Below are 22304 nucleotides of genomic sequence, written 5' to 3' on the forward strand. Positions count from 1 at the left end.
ATAGTTTCTGATTCACTTGTTACCATGCCCAACTGTTGTGGAAACGGCATCTGAACCCTTGATCAGACTGTTTCTCTTTGGTTTTGCTTCCTTAGTCTGACGTCTTTGGCATTTACTTGTCAATAGTGTTAGTCTGAAATGATCCCCCTAAGGGAATCAAAGGTGACATGAGATGCCACAATTTTTCTTGTTTTTTAATGTTTTATTATTTTTGAGAGAGAAGAGAGCGCAAGCAGGGGAGGGCGAGAGAGAGGGAGGAGGACAGAGGAGCCAAAGCAGGCTCTGCACTGACAGCAGCAGGCCTGATGTGAGGGGCTTGCACTCATGAACCATGAGATCGTGACGTGAGCCGAAGTTGGACGCTCTACTGACTGAGCCACCCAAGGGCCACAAGATGCCACAATGTCTCATTCTCTGGCTCAGAGGTTGGTAAATACCTTTTTCTAGGTCAGTGATTTTCACCCTGTATTCTCCCCAGGTTCTGCAGAAAAGCCTAGAGAGGTGAAAGCAAAACCTAGGGAGGTGGTATGATGAAGCTCTCTCTCCTGCTTCAACCACAATAGTTCCATATTCTTACTTTCTCTGTATATTTTTAGGTTCAGAATTACAGTTTTATAGTTCTCAATTTTTTGCCAAAAATAAGATAAAAATGGAAAACCACTGCTCAAGGAGGACAAGACCAGGCACATATTGGCTCAGGCTCAGACATCTCACATATTTTCCCTTCAAACTTTTACAGTCCAGGGGTGCCTGAGTGGCTCAGTTGATTAAGCATCTGACTTTGGCTCAGGGCATGATCTCAGTTTGTGGGTTCGAACCCCACGTTGGGCTCTGTGCTGACAGTTCAGAGCCTGGAGCCTGCTTCGGATTCTGTGTCTCCCTCTCTCTCTCCTCTTCCCCTGCTCATGCTCTATCTCTCTCTCCTTCAAAAATAAATAAACATTAAAAAAAAAACCTTTTACAGTCCAGAAACCAGAGCATCCTATAAGAATTTTTGTTTTCACTTTACCCAGTATTTTTAAGTTGGTGTGATTCTGCATGTTGTGGGATCCCGTAAAGATGCTCAAATCCGTGCAAGGAGAAATCCAAACCAATGGAGGCAGGACCTGTAGGGACCAGGATATAGAATTTTGCTTCTTAATGGGACAATCATTTAAGGAAACTCAGTTACTTATGAGTGTAGCAAGATGACTAGACTAGGGATTGAGAGACCTGAACTTGCCCTGATCAATCAGTAAATCATGGTGTGCCCTTTCTGTAAGATGTTACATTTAGGTACTGTGGGGATACAAACACGCACAAGACAAAGTTCTGGTCATTTGTTAGTGTTTCCTTAGCTATATGCTTGAAGCTCTCTGTGTTCTCATTTACAGTAAATATTCTTTCGATCTGTAAAGCATACCTATGAAGTTTTAGATTTTTTTTTTCTAATCTAAAAGTTCCTAAAATGTACTTCATGCTTCTTTGCATTAGGAAACAAAGGATACTGAGCAATTTTAATCTTCACTAGATGAAAGACTGGATGTCTTCTGCCTGATCATTTATTCTTACTGCATACAGGGACTATAATGCCAAGACCATCAGGAGGATCTTCCCTGGCTCCTAAAAATATCCCTTCCCAATGACTGTAGATACGTTTTTGGTTTTGTTTTTAACCAAAGACAAGGTCCTTTATTTAACAATTATTTTAGAAATATGGGAAAAATGCAAGTAACTAAGAGAGATAACAGACTTAAATTCACTCTTAGGTAAAAGTATTTGACATCAAATGGTCCTTATTTAAAGGAATTTCTGGAAAGGGGGTGCTATAGCGAAGGTAAAAAACATTATGATGTTACAGAAAGGAAAGCCCGATGGCCCCCCTACTTATAAACTTTGGACACATTGTCAGCCCTGATCATTATACTAAGTTATAGATACAGATGCTAGAACAGCAATTCTCAAGGAGTTAGGGAGGATCTGTTATCCTACTGGGTAGGAAGGAGGAAGGAGGAAAGTGAGTATTTCTTCCAACTATATAAGCTCCAAGTATCTGAACCATATATCCAAAAGAGACAAACTTTTCACTCCCCACCACACACATACTATCACTAAGTCTAGTGAGAAATTTCACAGATGGGTATGTGATACTTGTGTGAATGATGGGGAGGCTTGGAAAAGGTTGAGAACCAATGGCTTGGAATATTGGAGCTAATGAGCTTTAGAATTTTGTTTCTCATCACTTGACTCTCATGAAAATAGAATGTGGGATTTGCGGCTGTCTGTATACTGAGTAGTACCAGCAGTGTGCTGACCTAGGCCCTTAACATGAGACCACTGAAGGTACATACTCACTATTTCTCTGTTGATATACATTATTGAACAATAAAGGATCCAAATCTGACATTTCTGTTCTCCTTACAGAAATCACTTCTTTAGGTGCCAGAGCTCAAGGGACTTATAGGTAGCAACATTTAGTGATTTTGGCAAGATCTGCTTTAATACTACACAAGTTTCAATTTTACCATTAACTTTGACATCCACAAATTTTCCGAATTTCTCCTCCCACAAGCCTAGATCCTCTTGGTTTTCCTGGTGGCACAAAAAAAGGAGCAAATTGAGTTTATACATTGCAACAAATGTGGTTACCACAAGAGTACATTTTGTTTGGATTATTAAAAAATTAGACTGAGAAAATGAGTCTGTCTTTTAAAAGACCACTTTGTGGGGCACCTGGGTGGCTCAGTCGGTGAAGTGCCCAACTTCAGCTCAGGTCATGATCTCACTGCTCTGAGTTCGAGCCCTGCATCGGCCTCTGTGCTTACAGCTCAGAGCCTGGAGCCTGCTTCAGATTGTGTGTCTCCCTCTCTCTCTGCCCCTACCCCGTGCATGCTCTTTCTTTCAAAATTGGATGGATGTTAAAAAATGTTAAAAGACCTGTTTGTGATGTCAGTATATTTAACAAATTTGATCTGTGTTCTACATAAATGCCAGTAATCATCTTCCTTATGAACTGAAGCTGACATGAATATGATTTTTTATTGTGGTAGAATAGACCTAACATAAAATTTGCCATTTTAATTATTTATTTACTATTCATTTTAAACATTTTATTTATTTATTTTTTAAGTAATCTCTACACCTGATGTGGGGCTTGAACTCACAACCCTGAAATGAGGAGTTGCATGCTCTACTGATTGAGCCAGCCAGGTGTGCTACCCCACCCCCCCTTTTTTTTTCATTTTTACCATTTTATGTAATTTAATTAATTAATTAATTTATTTATTTATTTATTTATTTGAGAGAGAGGGTGCAAGTGAGAGAGGGACAGAGAGAGAGAGATAATCCCACAAGGGGCAGAGAGGGAGAGAGAGAGAAATGGGGCTCACATGAGTGTGGCTTGAGCTCACCCAAAGGAGGGCTCAGGCTCACCCTATGTGGAGCTTGGTTCAAACTCACAAATCATGAGATCATTACCCGAGCTGAAGTCCAATGCTTAACTGACTGAGCCACCCAGGTGCCCCTTATTTTCACCATTTTAAAGTGACATTAAGTACATTCACATTGTTGTGCAACTATCATCACCATCTATCTCCAGAACTTTTACATCTTCCCAAACTGAACCTCCACACCCATTAAACAATAGCTCCCCGTTTCTTCCTCCCTCAGCTCCTGACAACCACCCTTCTACTTCCTGTCTCTATGAATGTGACTACTATAGATACATAGATTTCTTATAACTAGAGTCATATAGTATTTGTCTTTTTGTGACTGCTTATTTCACCTAGTATAATATCTTCAAGATTCATCCATTTTGTAGCATATGTCAGAATTGCCTTCCTTTTTAAGGCCGAGTAACATTCCACTGTATGTATATACCACATTTTGTGTGCACATTCATCTGTCAGTGACTCTTGGGTTGCTGGACTGTTTTCACCTTTTGGCTACTGTGAATGATGCTTCTAAGAACACAAGTATACAAATATTTGCTTGAGTCCCTACTTGCCCTTTCAGATATAAATCCATGAGTGAAACTGCTGGATCATATTGTAATTCTATATAATTCTGAGGAATTGTTTGACATGAGTATCTTTACACAGGCCAAAATGCTGTGAAAGCACTTTGAAAAATGCAGTCTTGGGGCACCTGGGTGGCTCAGTCAGTTAAGCATCTGAGTTCGGCTCAGGTCATGATCTTATGGTTCATGGGTTCGAGCCCTATGCTGGGCTCTGTGCTGACAGCTCGGAACCTGGAGCCTACTTCAGATTCTGTGTCTCCCTCTCTCTCTGCCCCTCCCCCACTTGTCCTCTGACTCTCTTTGTTTCTCTCTCTCTGATAAATAAATAAGCAATAAAAAAATTTTTTAAAAGGGCACCTGGGTGGCTCAGTTGGTTAAGTGACCAACTTCAGCTCAGGTCATGATCTCACTGCTCTGAGTTCTAGCCCTGCATCGGCCTCTGTGCTGACAGCTCAGAGCCTGGAGCCTGCTTTGGATTCTGCCTCTGTCTCTCTGCCCCTATCCTGCTCAGGCTCTTTCTCTCTCTCTCTCTCAAATATAAATAAACATGAAAAAATTTTAAAAATATATTTAAAAAAAGAAAAATTCGGTCTTTACATAAGTAAGATCTTTTAAATCCTTTTTTTTTTCTTGTAAACATGTGAGGCACAACATTGAGAATCAAATAACTTAGGTCAAAAAGCAAACATTTTGGCTGAGGTGGGTACTTTGCCGCCCTCCTTCAATTAGCCAAACTACGTGAGAAGTGAGGCTGTTCAGGTTCACAATCTTTTGATGTAGAGCCCAAAACTTTCTTGGCTCTACAAGTTTCCTTTCTTGGCTTTACAAGTTTCATTCTTCCTCTCTGGCAGAATGAAGAAGTTTTCTAAAAATTGTATGTGTGCATGAAATGTATGTTTCTTTTTTATTTATTTATTTATTTTTTACATTTATTTAGTTTTGAGAGACAGAGAGAGACACAGCATGAGCAGGGGAGGGCAGAGACAGAGAGGCGGATAGAATCAGAAGCAGGTTCCAGGCTCTGAAATGTCAGCAGAGAGCCCAACACAGGGCTCAAACCCACGAGCCGTGAGATCATGACCCGAGTAGAAGTTGGACACTTAACCGACTGAGCCACCCAGGAGCCCTGAAATGCATGTTTCTTTTTAAAAATGAGCCCCTTGGGGCGCCTGGATGGCGCAGTCGGTTAAGCGTCCGACTTCAGCCAGGTCACGATCTCGCGGTCCATGAGTTCGAGCCCCGCGTCAGGCTCTGGGCTGATGGCTCAGAGCCTGGAGCCTGTTTCAGATTCTGTGTCTCCCTCTCTCTCTGCCCCTCCCCCGTTCATGCTCTGTCTCTCTCTGTCCCCCCCAAAAAAATAAATAAACGTTGAAAAAAAAAATTTAAAAATGAGCCCCTTGCCCATTTCTAGGTGGTTTCTCCATAATTATAAGCTTCTGTAAAGTGAGCTTCTGTGTGTCTGTGTGTGTGTGTGTTTAAATCACATCTGAATTCTTATTGTAGGGACTATTATTCTGGGGTCTGTGGATGGCCTTTAGAGTTTGTGAACTCCCTCAAACAGTATAAAAATTCTGTTTTATAGAGAAGGCTCATAGCCTTCAGCAGATTCTTTGCATCTGTGATGCAAAACCACTATTTAAGCTATCTAATTAGAGGTCTCCCCACAGCTGATTTGACATATCGTCACAAAACTGTCTAAGGCTATGTCTTAGTTGTCCTTCTCTATTTGGAAATGGAAAAAATACTCTCTCTCATATAAATCAGCATGGGTCAGTCCTCAAGAGGAAGAAGCATGTCCTTACTGCACTGGAAATATGTTTCACTATTCCTGGTGGCCATACCTACTGTCAGGGATCCTTCAAAGATGCATGTGGCTTTGGATGAAGAGAAGATTTCTGGAATATTCATTTTTCATAATTCAGCTAAAATAATCCTTTAAAAACAGACATCAGACCATGTATCTCTGCTGCTTACAACCTTTCCATAGTTTTCCTTTGCTCTTAGGTTAAAGTCGAAAAAGTTTAACAAGACATAAAAGAATGCCAGCTTCATGGTAATGGGGGACTTTGATTTATTCAATGATATCTCACCAATTCCTTGAACAGTGCCTGGCATATAGGAAATACTCAACAAATATTTGTCTACTAAAAGAATTATTGTAAGACTTTCCACTGAATTGCCCCTGCCTATCTCTCTGGCCTTGTTAACACAACACTGTTTCCTTTGCTTTTCTTTTTCCTGCTAAAATATATACATATATATTTTAAATTTCTTCAAATGTGCTCCTTCCTACCTCAAGCTCTTTGCATATGAAATCCCCTCTATCTGGAATAGTGTTTTTCCACCTTTTGACTAGCTTATGTATCTTCATGCATCAGTTTTAGCTGTTAAGTCATTTCCTACAGGAGGTCTTTCCTGACCCTCATCTTGGTCAAGTTCCTTGCTATCTTCTCCTATAGCACTCTTTTGTAACACTCCTCATGCTTGTACTTGTCAGAGTCTGTCTTTCCCATTAGATTCTAAGATTCATGAGGACAGGTTGAGATTTGTGTCATTCATGGCTGATTCTTCTTGCCTAGCATAATTTTTTGAGCTGGCACAAAAGCAGGCACTCAAGAATTACCTGTTTTATGAATGAATGAATACATGAGTAGACGAATGAATCAATGAGATAATAAGGTGAGCAAGAGACAGATGGTCTCATTTATATGCAGTATTTATCAAGTACCCATTTGTAAGAAGAAGGGAAGAACAGAACAATTATATCCCACATATTGATGGTGAAAGAGATTTGAAAAAAAGGTAAATTGCTCAATCTGTATTACCTGAGAAGTGTCAACTGATGTGTCCTCCTTATTTTCTTTGGTAGCTCTGTTTTAATATAAATAAAGTTGTTTTACTCAAGGGAAGACTAACAGAATTTTGTTCAATGATAAAGATTTTAATTTCTAACTTTTGAGACCCCATAAATTATGTCTTTTAACTTATTAAAATAATTATAAAAATAAGTTTATGAAATTGAGGAACTTTTATGATGAACATTAATCCAATAGCTTGATTTGTTAAAATGTAATATGTTTGAATTTTCTTATTAACCCTTAAAAAACTTTATCAGTTTTTTTATCATACATGTAATACATAATACAATATCAAAACAAAATATAAGCAAGCAAGGTGGAACACTGCTCCCCTCTCTCCAATGTTAACCTCCTACAAAGCAACATAATGCACTGTCTTCCAATTTAATTGTAACAATTTAAACTATCGGGCATACGTGGATTTGAGTGCTCATTTCTCCCCGTTCTTAACAATACTGAACCTTATACACTTTTAAAATCATTGCCAGGGGCACCTGGGTGGCTCTGTCAGTTAAGCGTCTGACTTTGGCTCAGGTCACAATCTCACAGTCCATGAGTTTGAGCCCCCTATCGGGCTCTGTGCCGACAGCCTGGAGCCTGCTTCAGATTCTGTGTCTCCCTCTCTCTCTGCCCCTCCCCCACTCTTACTCTGTCTCTGTCTCTCTCAAAAATAAAGATTAAAAAAAAATCTAAAAATAAAAACAAAAATCGTTGGCAGTCTAAAATTTTAGACAAGGTAATGCATTTCACTTTGAATTTCTTTCATTAATGACGTAAAGTGCTTTTGTATACATTAAATGGCATTTCTATTTCTTCTGTGAATTGTCTATTCACCCTCATTATACATTAATTTTTTTAGGGTAAAATACAGTACGAATATAGAAGAGTATATAAGTTCAGAGGTTAAAAATGAATACTAAAGTAACGACTACGAAGCCACATAAGCAACAGACTTGTTCATCTGGCATCATAGCGTCTCTCCTCAAATGTATCATCCATCTCCTTGCTGTGCTCTTCAGAGGAACCGCTTTACCAAGTTTTGTGTGGAATCACTCCCTTGCTGTTTTTTATTCCATTCCCACGAGTGTACGAGTCCTCAAACGCACATTTGGCTTTGCCTTAAAAATTTTTTGATATTAAAAAATTTTGATATTCATCATGTTAATATATGTTGCTGCAGTTTGTATCACCCATTGTTTATTTGAGTGTTCCTCTTTTTCTTATCGATCGGTATAAGTTCTTCCTATAGATGCATATTAATTTTTGAATTCTTATACATGTTAAAAATTTGTGGTGAAATTTAAGACAACTAGTATGTTGCCTTTTGATTTTTTTTATTTCATTAAAAAAAATTTTTTTAACATTTGTTTACTTTTGAGAGAGACAGAGAGAGACAGAGCATGAGCAGGGGAGGGGCAGAGAGAGAGGGAGACACAGAATCCGATGCAGGCTCCAGGCTCTGAACTGTCAGCACAGAGCCCCATGAGAGGCTGGAATCCACAAACCGTGAGATCATGACCTGAGCTGAAGTGGACACTTAACGTACTGAGCCACCCAGGTATCCCTGGTGCCTTTTAATTAAAAAAAAAATTAACAAATTTTATTTTTTACAACAGTTTTAGGTTCACAGCAAAACTAAGCAGAAAGTGTTGAGTTCTCATATGACCAACTGTCCCTACACACTCACAGTCTCCCCCGCTGTCAACATCCTGTACCAGAGTGCTACATTTATTACAATCAATGAACCTGCACTGACACATCATTATCACCCCAAGTCCATAGTTTATATTAGGGTTCATTCTTGGCATTGTACATTCTATGAGTTTTGACAAATGTATCATGACATTTACCCACCACTGCAGTATCATACAGAGTAATTTCACTGCCCTTAAAATCTGTGTACTGCTTAGGTATCCCTTTGGCTTACTTAACCCCTGGAAACTACTGATCTTTTTACTATCTCCATAATTTTCCCTTTTCCAGAATTTTATATAGTTGGAAACATAGAGTAGGTAGCCTTTTTCAGATTGGCTTCTTTCAGTTGGTAAAACTTGCATTTGAGTTCCCTCCATGTCTTTTCATGGCTTGATAGTTCATTTCTTTTAGGTACTGAATAATATTCTATTATTTGGATGTACCATAGTTTAATCATCTACTGAAGGATATCCTGACGGCTTCTAAGTTTTGGCAATTATGAATAAAATTGCCATAAATACTCATGAGCAGGTTTTTGTGTAGACATAGATTTCCATCTCCTTTGGGTAAATAATAAGAAGCATGATTGTTGAATTATATGGTAAGAGTATGTTTAGTTTTGTAAGAAATTATCAAACTGTCTTCCAACATGACTGTATCATTTTGCAGCCCCAACAGCAATTAATGTGAGTTCCTGTTCCACATCCTCCCCAGCATTTTGTTACCAGTGTTCTGGATCTTGGTCATTCTAACAGATATGTAATGGTTTCTTGTTTTAACTAATGACAAATGATGTTGAACATCTTTTCATATGCTTACTTGCCATCTGTTTATCTTTTTTGGTAAGGTTTCTGTTCAACTCCTTTGTACATTTTTGAGTGTTCACTTTCTTACTGTTGAATTTTAAGAGTTCTTTGTATATTTTGGATAGCAGTCCTTTATTTGATGTGTTTTTTGCAGATATTTCTTCCTAGTCTGTGGCTTATCTTCTTATTTCCTTATCATTGTTTTTCAAAGAGCAATAGTTTTTAATTTTTTTTAATTTATTTTTATTATCTTTAAAAGTTTTTTTAAATTTTATTTGAGAGAGAGATAGAGCATGAGCCAGGGAGAGGGGCAGAGGGAGAGAGAGAGAGAATCTCAAGCAGGCTCCATGTTCAGTGTGGAGCCCAATGCAGGCTCAATGCCATGACCCTGGGATCATGACCTGAGCCAAAATCAGGAGTTGGACCCTCAACTGACTAAGCCACCCGGGTACCCCTAGTTTTTAATTTTAATGAAGCCTAATTTATCAATTATTTCTTTCATGAATCATGACTTTGGTGGTATATTAAAAAATCATCACCATACCCAAGGTCATCTAGGTTTTCTTCTGTTATCTTCTAGGAGTTTTATAGTTTTTATTTTACATTAGATCTATGACCTATTTTGAGTTTTTATTTTTAATACTTAAAAAGTGGAGACCAAAGCAGGGCTTGAACTCACGACCCTGAGATCAAGCCCCTGAGCTGAGATCATGAGTCAGACGCTTACTGACTGAGCCCCTCAGGTGTGTGGAGGGTGTAAGGTCTGTGCCTAGATTCATTTTTAAATATATTTTGATTCAAGTAAAATTAATATACAGTGTCATATTAGTTTGAGGTATACAGTATAATGATTCAATATTTCTACACATTACCCAGTACTCATCACAATAAGTGTACTCCTAATCCCCTTCATCTATTTCACCCATCCCCCCCTCACCTCCCCTCTGGCAACGCCCAGTTTGTTCTCTGTATTTAAGAGTCTGTTTTTTTTTTTTGTCTTTTTATTTGTTCATTTGTTTTGCTTCTTATATTCCACATGAGTGAAATTATTAGGTATCTGTCTTTGTCGGACTGACTTTACTTATCATGGTACCTTCTAGATCTGTCCATGCTGTTGCAAATGGCAAGATTTCATTCCTTTTCATGGCTGAGTAATATTGTGTGTGTGTGTGTGTGTGTGTAGACACTGTCTTCTTTATCCATTCATTTATGGATGGACACTTGGGTTGCATCCATATCTTGACTACTGCAAATAATGCTGCAGTAAACATAGGGGTGCACATATCTTTTTGAATTAGTGTTTTTGTTTTCTTTGGTTAAATACCTAGTAGCCAACGCCATTTATTGAAGAGGCTATCTTTTCCCCATTGTATGTTCTTCCTTCCTTTGTTGAAGATTGACTGTATATGCATGTATTTATTTCTGGACTCTCTATTGTGTTCCAAAACTCTCCATGTTTTGTTTTTGTGCCAATACCATACTGTTTTGATAACTGTATCTTTGTAATATACTTTGAAATCAAGGAACATGATACCTCTAGTTTTGTTCTTCTTTCTCAAGATTGCTTTGGCTATTTGGAATCTTTTGTGGTTCTGTACAAATTTTAGGATTATTTGTTCTATTTCTGAGAAAAATTCCATTGGTATTTTGATAGAAATTACATTCAATCTGCAGACCGCTTTGGGTAGTATGGAGATTTTAACAATATTAATTCTTCCAATCCATGAGCAGTGTACCTTTCCATTTGTGCTGTCTTCAGTTTCTTTAATCAATGTCTTATAGATTTCAGGGTTCAGGTCTTTCACCCCCTTGGTTACATTTAACCCTAGTTATTTTATTCATTTTGATGCAATTGCAAATGGGATTGTTTTCTTAATTACTCTTTCTGATAGTTCATTATAAGTATATAAAAAATGCAACAGATTTCTGTATATTTGTTTTGTATCCTGTATTAGTGAATTAATTTATTAATTCAAAGAGTTTTTAAAAATGATTTATGTGTTTATTTTTGGTAGAATCTTTAGTGTTTTCTGTATACAATATCATGTAGTCTTCACATAGTGACAATTTTACTTCTTTTCCCATTTAGAGGGCTTTTATTTCTTTTTCTTGTTTTATTGCTGTTTTTAGGATTCCAGTATTTTTGAATAAAAGTGACAAGAGTGGGCATCCTTGTTCTGTTCATGTTCTAAGAGAAAAGGCTTTCAGCTTTTCACTGTTGAGTATGATGTTAGCTGTGGGTTGCCATACATGGCATTTATTATGTTGAGGTATGTTCCTTCCATACCAACTTTGTTGAAAGATTTTTTATAATGAATGATGTTGAATTTTATCAAATTCCATTTCTGCATCTACTGAGATAATCATATGATTTTTATCCTTATTTTTGTTAATGTGATGTATCATGTTGCTTAATTTGTGGATATTGAACCATCCTTTTATCCTTAGAATAAGTCTCATTTGATCATGATGTATGATTCTTTTAAAGCATTATTGAATTTGGTTTGCTAATATTTTGTGTAGGGTTTTAATATCAATGTTCATCAAGAATATTGGCCTGTAATTAATTTTTTTTTTTTTTGGTATTGGTTTTGGTATTAAGGCAATTCTGGCCTCATAGAATGAGTTTGGAAGCATTAAGTCTTCTTCAATATTTTGGAATATTTTGAGAAGAACAGATAATAACTCTTCTTCAAAGGTTTTGTAGAATTCACCTATGAAGTCGTTGTGTAGTCCTAGCCTTTTGTTTGGTAGGCATTTTTGGATTACTGTTTCAATTTCATTACTCACAATTCATTCACATTTTCTATTTTTTCTTGATGCAGTCTTGGAAGGCTGTATGTTTTAGGAATTTATCCACTTATTCTAGGTTCTCCTATTTGCTGGCATGTAAATGTTTGTAGTTGTCTCTTATGATCCTTTTTATTTCTGTGGTATTGACTGTAACTTCTCTTTCATTTGATTTTATTTATTTGGGCCCTCTATTTTTCTTGATGAGTCTGGATAAAGTTTTATCAATTTTGTTATCTTTTCAAAGAACCAGGTGCCCCCCCCCCCATTATTTCTCTAAATAGAGTTTCTGTCCCTCTCTCTCTCTCTTCTCCTTCTGGGACCCCTATAATGTGAATGTCCGTATGCTTAACGTCCCAGTGGTCCCTTAAACTACGCTCATTGTTTTTAGAGGCTTCTGGGTGGCTGAGCGGATTGGGCGTTCGACTTTGGCCAGGTCATGATCTCATGGTTTGTGGGTTTGAGCCCCGCATCAGGTTCTGTGCTGACAGTTCAGAGCCTGGAGCCTGCTTTGAATTCTGTGTCTCCCTCTCTCTCCCGTCCCTTCCCTACTCACACTCTGTCTCTCAAAAATAAATAAGCATTGGAAAAATTTTTTTTAATAAATTAAATTATTAAATTAAATTAAAATTAAATTAAATTAAAATTAAATTATTAAATAAAAAATTTTAATAAATAAACTATGTTCATTTTTTTTTAATTCTTTTTTCTTTTTGCTGTTCTGATGGGGAGATTTACACTACCTGTCTTCCAGATTGCTGATCTGTTCTTCTGCGTCATCTAATCTGCTGATTCCCTCTAGTGTATTTCTCATTTCAGTTATTTTATCCTTCAGCTGATGGGTTCTTTTTGTGTTTTCTATCTCCTTATTGAAGTTTTCACCGTGTTCATCCATTCTTCTCCTGAATTTGGAGAACATTACTTTAAATTCTCTATCAAGCAGATTGCTTATCTGTTTTGTTTAGTTCTTTTTCTGAAGTTTTGTCTTGTTCTTTCATTTGGAATATATTCTTCTGTCTCCTCATTTTGCCTAAGTCTCTGTTTGCTTCTATGTATTAGGCAGATCAGTTACATCTCCTGATCTTGAAGGAGTGGTTTTATGCAGAGGGTGTCCTGTGGGCCCAGTAGCGCAAACACCCTCGTCACCCCGGTCAGGTGCCCCAAGAGCATTCCCTGTGTGGGTTGTGTGCACCTTCCTGTTGTGGCCAGGTTGCAACTGGTGCAAACTCACAGGTGTATGGGGCTATCCTCCAGCATGACTGTCTGTGAGTTCTGGCTGTGACTGCTATGGTCATACTGGTTAGTGGGGCTAGCCCCTGGCCCATCTGGCTGAGAGGCCTGGTTGTGACTGTTGTGAATATGCTGGTGTGTGGGGCTGGTCCCTGGCATGGCTGGCTGTGAGGCCTGGCAATGACAGCTGTGAGTGCACTGGTGGGTGGGGCATGTCTCCTGCTTGGCTTGCTGCAGGGTCCAGCTGTGACTGCTGTAGGTGTTCTAGTGTGTGGGGATGACCTTCTGGGGCGGAGGTGCTGAGGAGGGGTTCTGGTCCCAGCTGGGGTTGCCTACTGCAAGTGCTGGGGTTGGAGGCTTCTTGGCAGGAGCTCTAATGTGAGCTAAAGCACCTACCAGGAATGCCAGGGTGCAGAAACACTTGAGAAGGTCTTTAGGCTGGGAGGTGGCTTGGGTGGGACAAGTCTTCAGGGGAGCACTGGGGTGGGGTGAGTGGCACTAGCATAGTAAAGAGTGCCAGAACTGATATCCACTAATGCTGGGCCAACTAGGTAGAAGGAGTAAGAAAAATGGTACCCATCAGTGCATCTGTCCCTGGAGGACATTCCCACAGATACCTGCCATTCTGGCACATCCCCTAAAATTAGTGAATTTCCTTCACATGTAACCCAGGGATTTTTCACATGGTTGCCTCTGTGTTGGCACTCAGAGCAGGTGTGACTGTGCACATGCCATCAAAGAGCAGTGTGTCAGTTTCCTACTGCCCTCTGACTCTCTTGGACATATGCCCTGTTGGTTTTCAAAGCCAAACGTTAGGGGAGCTTGTCTTCCTGGTGCAGGTCCCCATGGCATATGGAGATTCATGTGGGACTCAGGCCTCTTCTTCCTCAGGGCAGGTCTCTCTGGTTGTAATATCCCTCCCATTTGTGGTTTGCTGCACTGGGGATGTGGAACCTGACTAAATAAACCATGTCTCTGCTCCTCCTACCTGGCACCTTAATGTGTCTTTTTCTTTATATCCTTAGTTGTATGTTCTGTTGTTAGTCTTTAGTTCATTCTCAGAGATCATTTTCTACGCGTAGTTGTAGAATTTTTTTTGTACAATCTTTACTCCCCACCCAAGGGGTAGGTGCACTGTTCCTTAAGGTACTCCAATACCAGGTCAATGCGTGAAGTGGATGGAGCAAGCTCCTATTCCATCTCCTAGTTCCAAAAAATCCATTTAATATACTGTATTGTCCTCACATTGAGGGTGTAGCAGATATTAAACTGTTAAGGACAGCTGCTACACTTGATCTTAGCCAAAAGGCTGAGAAGTGATGTAGTTGTAGATTTGGATGTGTGTGTGGGAGGAGGTAAGCTCAAGATGTTCCTACTCTGTGATTTTTTTCATCTGGAATTCATTTTTTCTAATGTTGCAAGGCCTGGGTCTAACTTAAAAATTTTTCCAGGTGGATAATCTGATTTTCCTAACACAAATGTAAATGGTGGAAATATAAACTAGTTCACAACTTCTATAGGAGGTGATCTGGCAGCACGAGTCAAAATTACAAATTCACAAACCATCTGATCAGCAATTTTACTTCTACGACTCGTCTATGTATATCCTTGCATGTATGCAAAATGATACATATATAAAGTTATCCATGAAGTGAGTAGCTGTAAAACAAGATTAGAAATAATTTTAAAGTCCACCAAGAGGAAATTTACTAAATGAATCATTGTGTAAGCATGCAATTGAAACTATATACCTGCTTTAAAGAAATTAGGAACTATCAAATTGGTAAAGAAGAAACAGCAAAGTGCAGAATAATGTATAAAGGTGGTATCATATGTGTCAAGAAAGGATAAAACAAAGAATATATATATCTTACTGGATGGACATAAATTATCTCTGGAAGGATACATAAAAAACTGGAAACACTGATTACTTTCAAAGATAGAACTAGGTAGCTCAAGGACAAATGGTGAGGATATTTTTCACTATATACTCCTTTGTAGCATATGCTTATTCTAAAAAGATTAAGGCCCAACTTAGGTTATCACCTCTAAAACACAAATAATGGGAGTTTATTAAAAGAAAAAATATTTTAAATATAAATAACCTGGGTACTGGGTTTACAGGTATTTGTTATGCTATTAGTATTTTTCAGTTAAAAAAAATAATTGAACATTCATAAGGTACTAACAAGCGGCAGAATTATGGGTATTGAAATTTTTCTTTTCAATATTTTCTATTTTTCCTATAATGAACAGAAACTATCTCTGTAATAAGAAAACAATATTTGGGGCACCTGGGTGGCTCAGTCGGTTGAGCATCCGACTTCAGCTCAGGTCATGATCTCACAGTTCGTGGGTTTGAGCCCCGCATCAGGCTCTGTGCTGACCGCTTGCTCAGAGCCTGGAGCCCGCTTCAGATTCTGTGTCTCCTCTCTCTGCCCCTCCCCTGCTCACGCTTTGTCTCACTCTGTTTCTCAAAAATAAATAAATGTAAAAAAATAAGATTTATATTGTTTGTTTGTTTTTAGAAAATAAGGTTTTTAAATATAAAAACCACTGTGTGGCAATAATGAATGTTCAATGCTTTCTACAGAACATATAAGATGTTAACTATTAGGATAAAAGTAGAAAGAGCTACAGACTGGAGAATTTAAAAACAATATTGGTAAAAAAAAATGGAAGAATCTTCCCCTATGACTACCTCCCAGTTCATGTGACCCTCATACAAACAGCTTTGATCGAGTGACTATTTCCATATAATTCTTGGAAATTATTCAAGTGTAAGTTAATTGAAGTTATTTTAAGGGGATACAATGAAGTTCTGCAGTCAAATGCTCTACCCCTGAGCTATACCCCCTAAAATGAAGTTCTGAAGACATATCAGTTCACATTAACATTTATCAGTTCTCAACAGAGAGTGCTTTTTAAGAGTAGACAATGCCATCAGTTAAACGCATGGGATGTGTTAGGAGGGTCAAGTTGCAAAAGTCTGCGAATCATTCTTGTCATCAAGCCTGCATTTATTTGCATGGGTGAAAAGATGAAATTTCTCAAAATAATATTCCAGCAAATAAGGTGAACTAAGTTTTCATGGTGATATATCAACTATTTAGGCAAGTGATAATCATGATCAAGTTTTCTGACATTGTTTTGCTTTGTTTTAAAGAGAAAGAGGACAGGATGGTGGGGAGAGAGAATCGTAAGCAGACTCCATGCTGACTATGAAGCCTGACATGGGGCTTGATCTCATGCCCCTGGGATCATGACCTGATCCAAAGTCAAGAGTCAGATGCTCACCTGACTGAGCCACCCAAGCACCCCTCTTATGTTCATATGCCAAGTAATGTGCAAAAATACCTTTTCTTGAGAGGAACTTGCAGGTGCTCAAAGTACAAGTGGCCCAGGGAGTTTATGCTCATCACAACCTCTTCTTCAGACACTAAATCTACCTTGAATGGGTTTGCTGTGATATGACACTTCAGATCTCCTTTTCCATCAGCCAGTACCAGACTACCTGCATCCCCTGAGGATGAAATCAGCCTAGAAAACAAAGCAAGAAGAGAGAAATAGGTTTACATAGCTCGAAGTGATTCTCAATTCAAATTAATGTGCAAATCCATATTCATGGGACATAGGGGTTTGGTGTCAGAAAGCCTAGACTGAATATAGCTCTATCATGCACTAGGAGTATAACTTTGGACAAGTTAGTCAGTCTATCCAGTTCTTAGTTTCCTCATCTGTAAAGTAGAAATAATAAAAGCAAGAACAAATAGAGCTTTTGGGGAGAACTGAGTGGGATGATGCAAGCAAAGTACTTAAGTACTTGGCAGTGCCTGGCAAATAATAATATGTTAGCTATCATCATCATTTCCTTGGGCTGGACAGTCTAGGAACACTTTGGTGCACAGAGTCTAAATACTGCTTTTCTTTCTCATTCCAACCAAATACTCAAAAACTAAGGAAATAACATAGATTGGGTTATTGACCCGGTGGGTCCACGGTGAGATGCAATCTCTCCTGACTCCCATCAGCTCTGATTTGAGAGCTAGACTGTTAGGATATTCTGGATCCCCAGAAATCATGTAAGCCCAGAGACAGTCACTTAAAATCCTTCAGAGGTCTAGATATTTATTTCTCTGGTGCACAGTCACTCTGGTAAATGGTCACATGCCTCCTTAGGGAAGGTGAGGAGGGATATTTTATGTTATTATATTCTTGCGAAGTCCTTCTCCCTGGATTCTAGGCAAGATACTTGGGTTTTGTTAACTGTCTGGAGTAGTATGAGAGTTGTATATCACTGTTTATCACACCCAAATGCAGGGGCTCTTGGGTGGCTCGGTGAGTTGAGCATCTGACTCTTGATCTCGGCTCAGGTCATGATCTCATGGTTCGTGGGTTCGAGCCCTGTGTCAGGCTCTATGCTGGCAGTGCAGAGCCTGCTTGGGGTTCTGTCTCTCCCTCTGTCTGCCCCTTCCCCACTTGTACTCCCTTTCACTCTAAATAAATAAATAGCAAAATGGAATTCTTTTGATTGTTCCATCAAATAGGACTTTAATGCATCTATTTCAGTCCAGTGGACCCTTTGATACATTGTTCACTGCCCTGAGAGTTAAACATTTTGGGTACCATACATGCCCTGCTGTGCATTATGGAAACATGTTCACCTTGTCACTAATAACTAAATGCTGCTACTTTCATTATGCACCTGGAGTCTCACCATCTCCACTGAAATCGGGGAGCCCATTTTGATGGCATCATTTTCCACCATTATTTTTAGCTCATAAAAGACATTCACTCACTACAATGCTTTCCAAGTGTTCCTTCATCAAGTTATTTCTCAGTGAAAGGAGTCTCTTTGGAACCTCTTGGAGAGCAAAATTAGGGGCTAGTTGTGCTGTTGCATATGACATATCCACTTCAACATCTTTATCTCCCTAAGTCTATGGATCATCTTTTCTACTCTGTGCCAAGGCTAAGCTGGTATCTCAGCTTCATTCAGCAGAGTCCATAGCTGAGTACAGATTATAATTAACCAACCAAGCAAATAATTAGACCCACTCCCAGATGTCCAAGCTAGCATATCAAATTTAGATTCTTTGGTACCCATGTCAATAAATTTAATGTGGTCCTAAAATTATGTTCCTTTCTTTAGTCTAGGAATCCCTCAGAATGCATTTCTATCCGTATTTCCTAGGTTTTTGCCTATATAAAATCTTACAATTCCTTAGGTGTAGTGTTTGACTGTAATTAGCTCCCTAGGCATGTTAGGCTCTGGTAGTGAGCTTAAAGGAAGGCAGTGAAGGGTGGTAGGGGTGAGGCACAATGAGCACTGTCATCCCCTTGGACAATATATCTTAGGTGAGGTCAACACAGGGTGTCCAAGCAAGGTAGGATCAGCTTTGTTAGAGGAAAAGGAGCTGCTTCTGCTGGAATGGAAGCCTTGGTGGAATTCTGTTGATCACAGGTAGTAATTTAAGTAAGTTTGCCATGGAATGGTGTGGTTTATTACCAGTTGTGTAGTTTGCTGGGTCTGCCACAACAAATACCCCATTGGGTGGCTTAAAGTACAGAAGTTTATTTTCTCACAATTTTGGTGGCTAGAAGTCCAAGATCAAAGTGTCAGCAAGTTTGGTTTCTTCTGAGACCTCTCTCCTTGGCTCTCAGATGGCCATCTTCTTGCTGTATCCTTACATAGTCATCCCTCTGTCTGTGTCAACTTGTGACCTAATCTCCTCTCCTTATGGAACACTATTCATATTGTATTACAGTCCACCCTAACAACCCCATTTTAACAAGTTACCTCTTCAAAGGTTCTACCTCTAAATATAGTCATTTTCTGAGGCACAGGGGGTTGTGGCTTCAACATATGAGTTTTTTTTTGGGGGGGGGACACAATTGAGCCCATAACACTAGTATCTTATCCTCTAATGATAACCAAGTCCTCGCTGCTTTCAAATCCGGCCAAAGCAGCTAACCAATCTCATATTCCCATCCTAGAGGGTCTGTTGCCTATACTTACTTCTGATACCAAAGGCTATATCAACCAAGATTCAACTGTACAATAAGGAAAAAATTCTGGGGGCGCCTGGGTGGGTCAGTCAGTTAAATGTCTGACTTCAGCTCAGGTCGTGATCTTGTGGATTGTGGGTTTGAGTCCAGCTGTGCTGGCAGCTCAGAGCCTGGAGCCTGCTAAGGATTCTGTGTCTCCTCTCTCTCTGCCCCTCCCCTGCTCATGCTCTGTCTCTCTCTCTCTCTCAAAAATAAACATTAAAAAAGCAAAGAAAAAATTCTGGCTATTTTAAGTGGAAAATAAGTAACTTAAGATGGGGGAATTGGGAGCTTATGACATCATTGGAAGCACTGAGGTAATAGGTTGGGCAGCCGGTAATGATCCCTAGAATACTACTGCATGGTCAATTGAACTACTATTGCAGCTAGAATCAGGAAGTTGGATAATCAGAAGTCACTGTGGCAACTGCTGGGCTCCAAGATCATGCCATATTAGCTCCAGAGATGAATAAACTACTACCCTAACTAGTGTGCCTCTAGAGACATTCTATAGCTGCCAAATCCATGCCAGCAAAATTGGAAGCTCAGTTCTAAAATCAAGATACCTGTAAGTGCATCTGACTGGTAGAACCTGAATTATACCAGAAACTAGTTACATGAGAGTATGGGAAGTGGAGGAATGTATTTTTTAACTTTCTTGTTACTGCAGTAGCCAAAGGCCCTCTAGAAAGAGGTTGGAATGGAAGCAGAACTAATACAACATATTTATCACACAAAGCTAGTTATCATCCTGACCCCAAAACATGGCAATAACACAGAAAAAGAAAATTACAGATGAATTTTACTTAACACAGATGTAAAAATGTTAAAAGGATCTACCAGTAAAGTGAATCCTCCAGGATAGTAAAAAATAATATACTGTAACCAAGCACACACACACACACACACACACACACACACACACACACGCATGCATGTGCACCAACCTAAAAAGCCTTGAGAACAGTCTTTTTAAAAAAAATTTTTTTTAAAAATTTTTGAGAGAGAGAGACAGAGCGCAAGTGGAGAGGGGCAAAGAGAGAATGAGACACAGAATCCGAAGAAGGTTCCCAGCTCTGAGCGCTCAGCAGAACCTGACACAGGGCTCGAACTCACGAACCCGTGAGATCATGATCTGAGCCGAAGTCGGATGCTTACCCGACTGAGTCACCCAAGCGCCCCGAAAACAGTCTCTTTTTAATTCCAGTTTTCTAAGTTCTTGGCATATAGGAGCAGCTGAATGACTAGACCTATTTTGAATTTATGATGATTCTACTATCACTGAAGTACTTTTCTCCTTATAATCTACTGACTTGATTAAATTTTTATGGAAAAAGTAATCTACATAAAACTACGATAATGATATAGTGAAAATTAAAGCATTTGGCATAAACTTATATTCCTTTAGTGAAATAATATGAAAAAATAACAGGAATCAGCAGGCAGAACCAGTGAAATATCACTGGAAAGAGTATTGAGAACTGAGGAAGATACTGCAGAACTAGGAAAAATGCTTTTTGATCTCCAAAGTTTTTGTTTCACTTAGACACTGATGATTAATTTATCTTTGACATGTTACATTTCTGAGACTACCCTTAATGAAAAGTGAGCCTAATTGTATAAATTGTGGTAAGCACGGGAGTTTGGCTAGTATATTAGATCTCTGGAGCCCTGCTGCTAATCTGAGTAAATTAAATAGCTCTCCTACTTGTTCTCAAATTCTACTTGTTCCCAAAGTCTGGTTGATGAATCATTTCCTTTGCAAGAAGGACAGCAGGGCTCAAAAGCTCTGCTTCTGCTCATGAATAAGTGCTGATAAATCAAATGGTGGAGAATGGACAATATATAAAAAGCATAAATGTATCCCCAAATAACTGAAAACTGACTCTGCAAATGATTATAGCTTCGAATAGAAAAAACAGGAGGAACATGCAAAATCTGCTACTCAAGGTATAATAAAAGACCATACTGAGGGCGTATCCAAGATCTCTTGTTCCTTGGCTTACCTTACGGTGCGTGGCTTGCTTGTGACAACATCAGGAACTTCATACCTGGGTTTCAGGGGAGTTTCTTCATTGATTTTAAGCCTGAAAATATTTCCCTCTATACCATAAACTTCAGCCAGAAGAGGAACCTTGGAACAGACACGAGATTAGTTTTAACAGGTTATTACACCAGTGATGGCCAGTTCTCGAGTCAAATTACAATAATTAGAAACTATGTTTGAATTATTATAGGCCAAGTAAACTGGAGACAATGGGAATCATGAAGGAAATAGCTCCCCAATCTTTGTATTTACTTGTTTGGCTATACTTGTGGTACAGCAAGAAACACATTATATGTGTTCTTAAAAAAATTTTTTTTTACATTTATTTATTTTTGAGAGACAGAGAGAGAAAGAGCACAAGTGGGGGAGGGGCAGAGAGAGACTGAGACACAGAATCCAAAGCAGGTTTCAGGCTCAGAGCTGTCAGCACAGAGCCCGTCATGGGGCTCGAACTCACGAAACCGTGACCTGAGCTGAAGTTGGATGCTTAACTGACTGAGCCACCCAGGTGCCCTTCATTCTATGTGTTCTATGGCAAGGCAAACCTATAATTGTCCAGACCAGGACCTTTAAAAATGAGAGATCCCTATTAATAATTATACTGAATGATAGGCATGAGCTGAAACTGTTTTTGGAAAACTGGGACATGCGGCCACTTTATCTATGATAAACTGCAGGTGTCTTAGAGTAAGGGTTTGGTACTAAAACTAGGGCAACTGGATTCCAGCTGAATAAAAGATGAAGGATGACCAACCACAGAATGGAAAGGAATAGAGAATAAAATAATGGTCATTCGGGTTCCTTAGGATAGATGCCTGAGGCTTGCTGCTTGA

The 22304-nt window shown here is 39.0% G+C and overlaps 1 protein-coding gene and 1 non-coding gene across 9 annotated transcripts in view; both read right to left on the reverse strand.

Annotated features, from left to right (window-relative positions):
• GANC (glucosidase alpha, neutral C) overlaps nucleotides 1–22304 on the reverse strand; it is a 75483-nt gene that overhangs the window by 40525 nt on the left and 12654 nt on the right. For all 8 annotated transcript variants that reach the window (XR_007152748.1, XM_047861222.1, XM_047861223.1 and 5 more), the window contains 5 exons: nucleotides 21431–21558; nucleotides 16734–16916; nucleotides 6823–6868; nucleotides 2505–2571; nucleotides 1010–1106 (listed from right to left, as the gene is read on the reverse strand). Coding sequence is in view for 7 of the 8 variants with exons in the window: in XM_047861222.1 (XP_047717178.1) it covers nucleotides 1010–1106; nucleotides 2505–2571; nucleotides 6823–6868; nucleotides 16734–16916; nucleotides 21431–21558 (521 nt within the window). In the remaining variant the exon portion in view is untranslated. The remainder of the gene's footprint in view (nucleotides 1–1009; nucleotides 1107–2504; nucleotides 2572–6822; nucleotides 6869–16733; nucleotides 16917–21430; nucleotides 21559–22304) is intronic.
• On the reverse strand, nucleotides 14501–14697 carry LOC125169297 (U2 spliceosomal RNA). Its single transcript, XR_007153611.1, has one exon. It is a non-coding gene; the product is annotated as a U2 spliceosomal RNA (small nuclear RNA).

This window comes from Prionailurus viverrinus, chromosome B3, assembly GCF_022837055.1.
Source record: "Prionailurus viverrinus isolate Anna chromosome B3, UM_Priviv_1.0, whole genome shotgun sequence".
Taxonomy (NCBI): domain Eukaryota; kingdom Metazoa; phylum Chordata; class Mammalia; order Carnivora; family Felidae; genus Prionailurus; species Prionailurus viverrinus.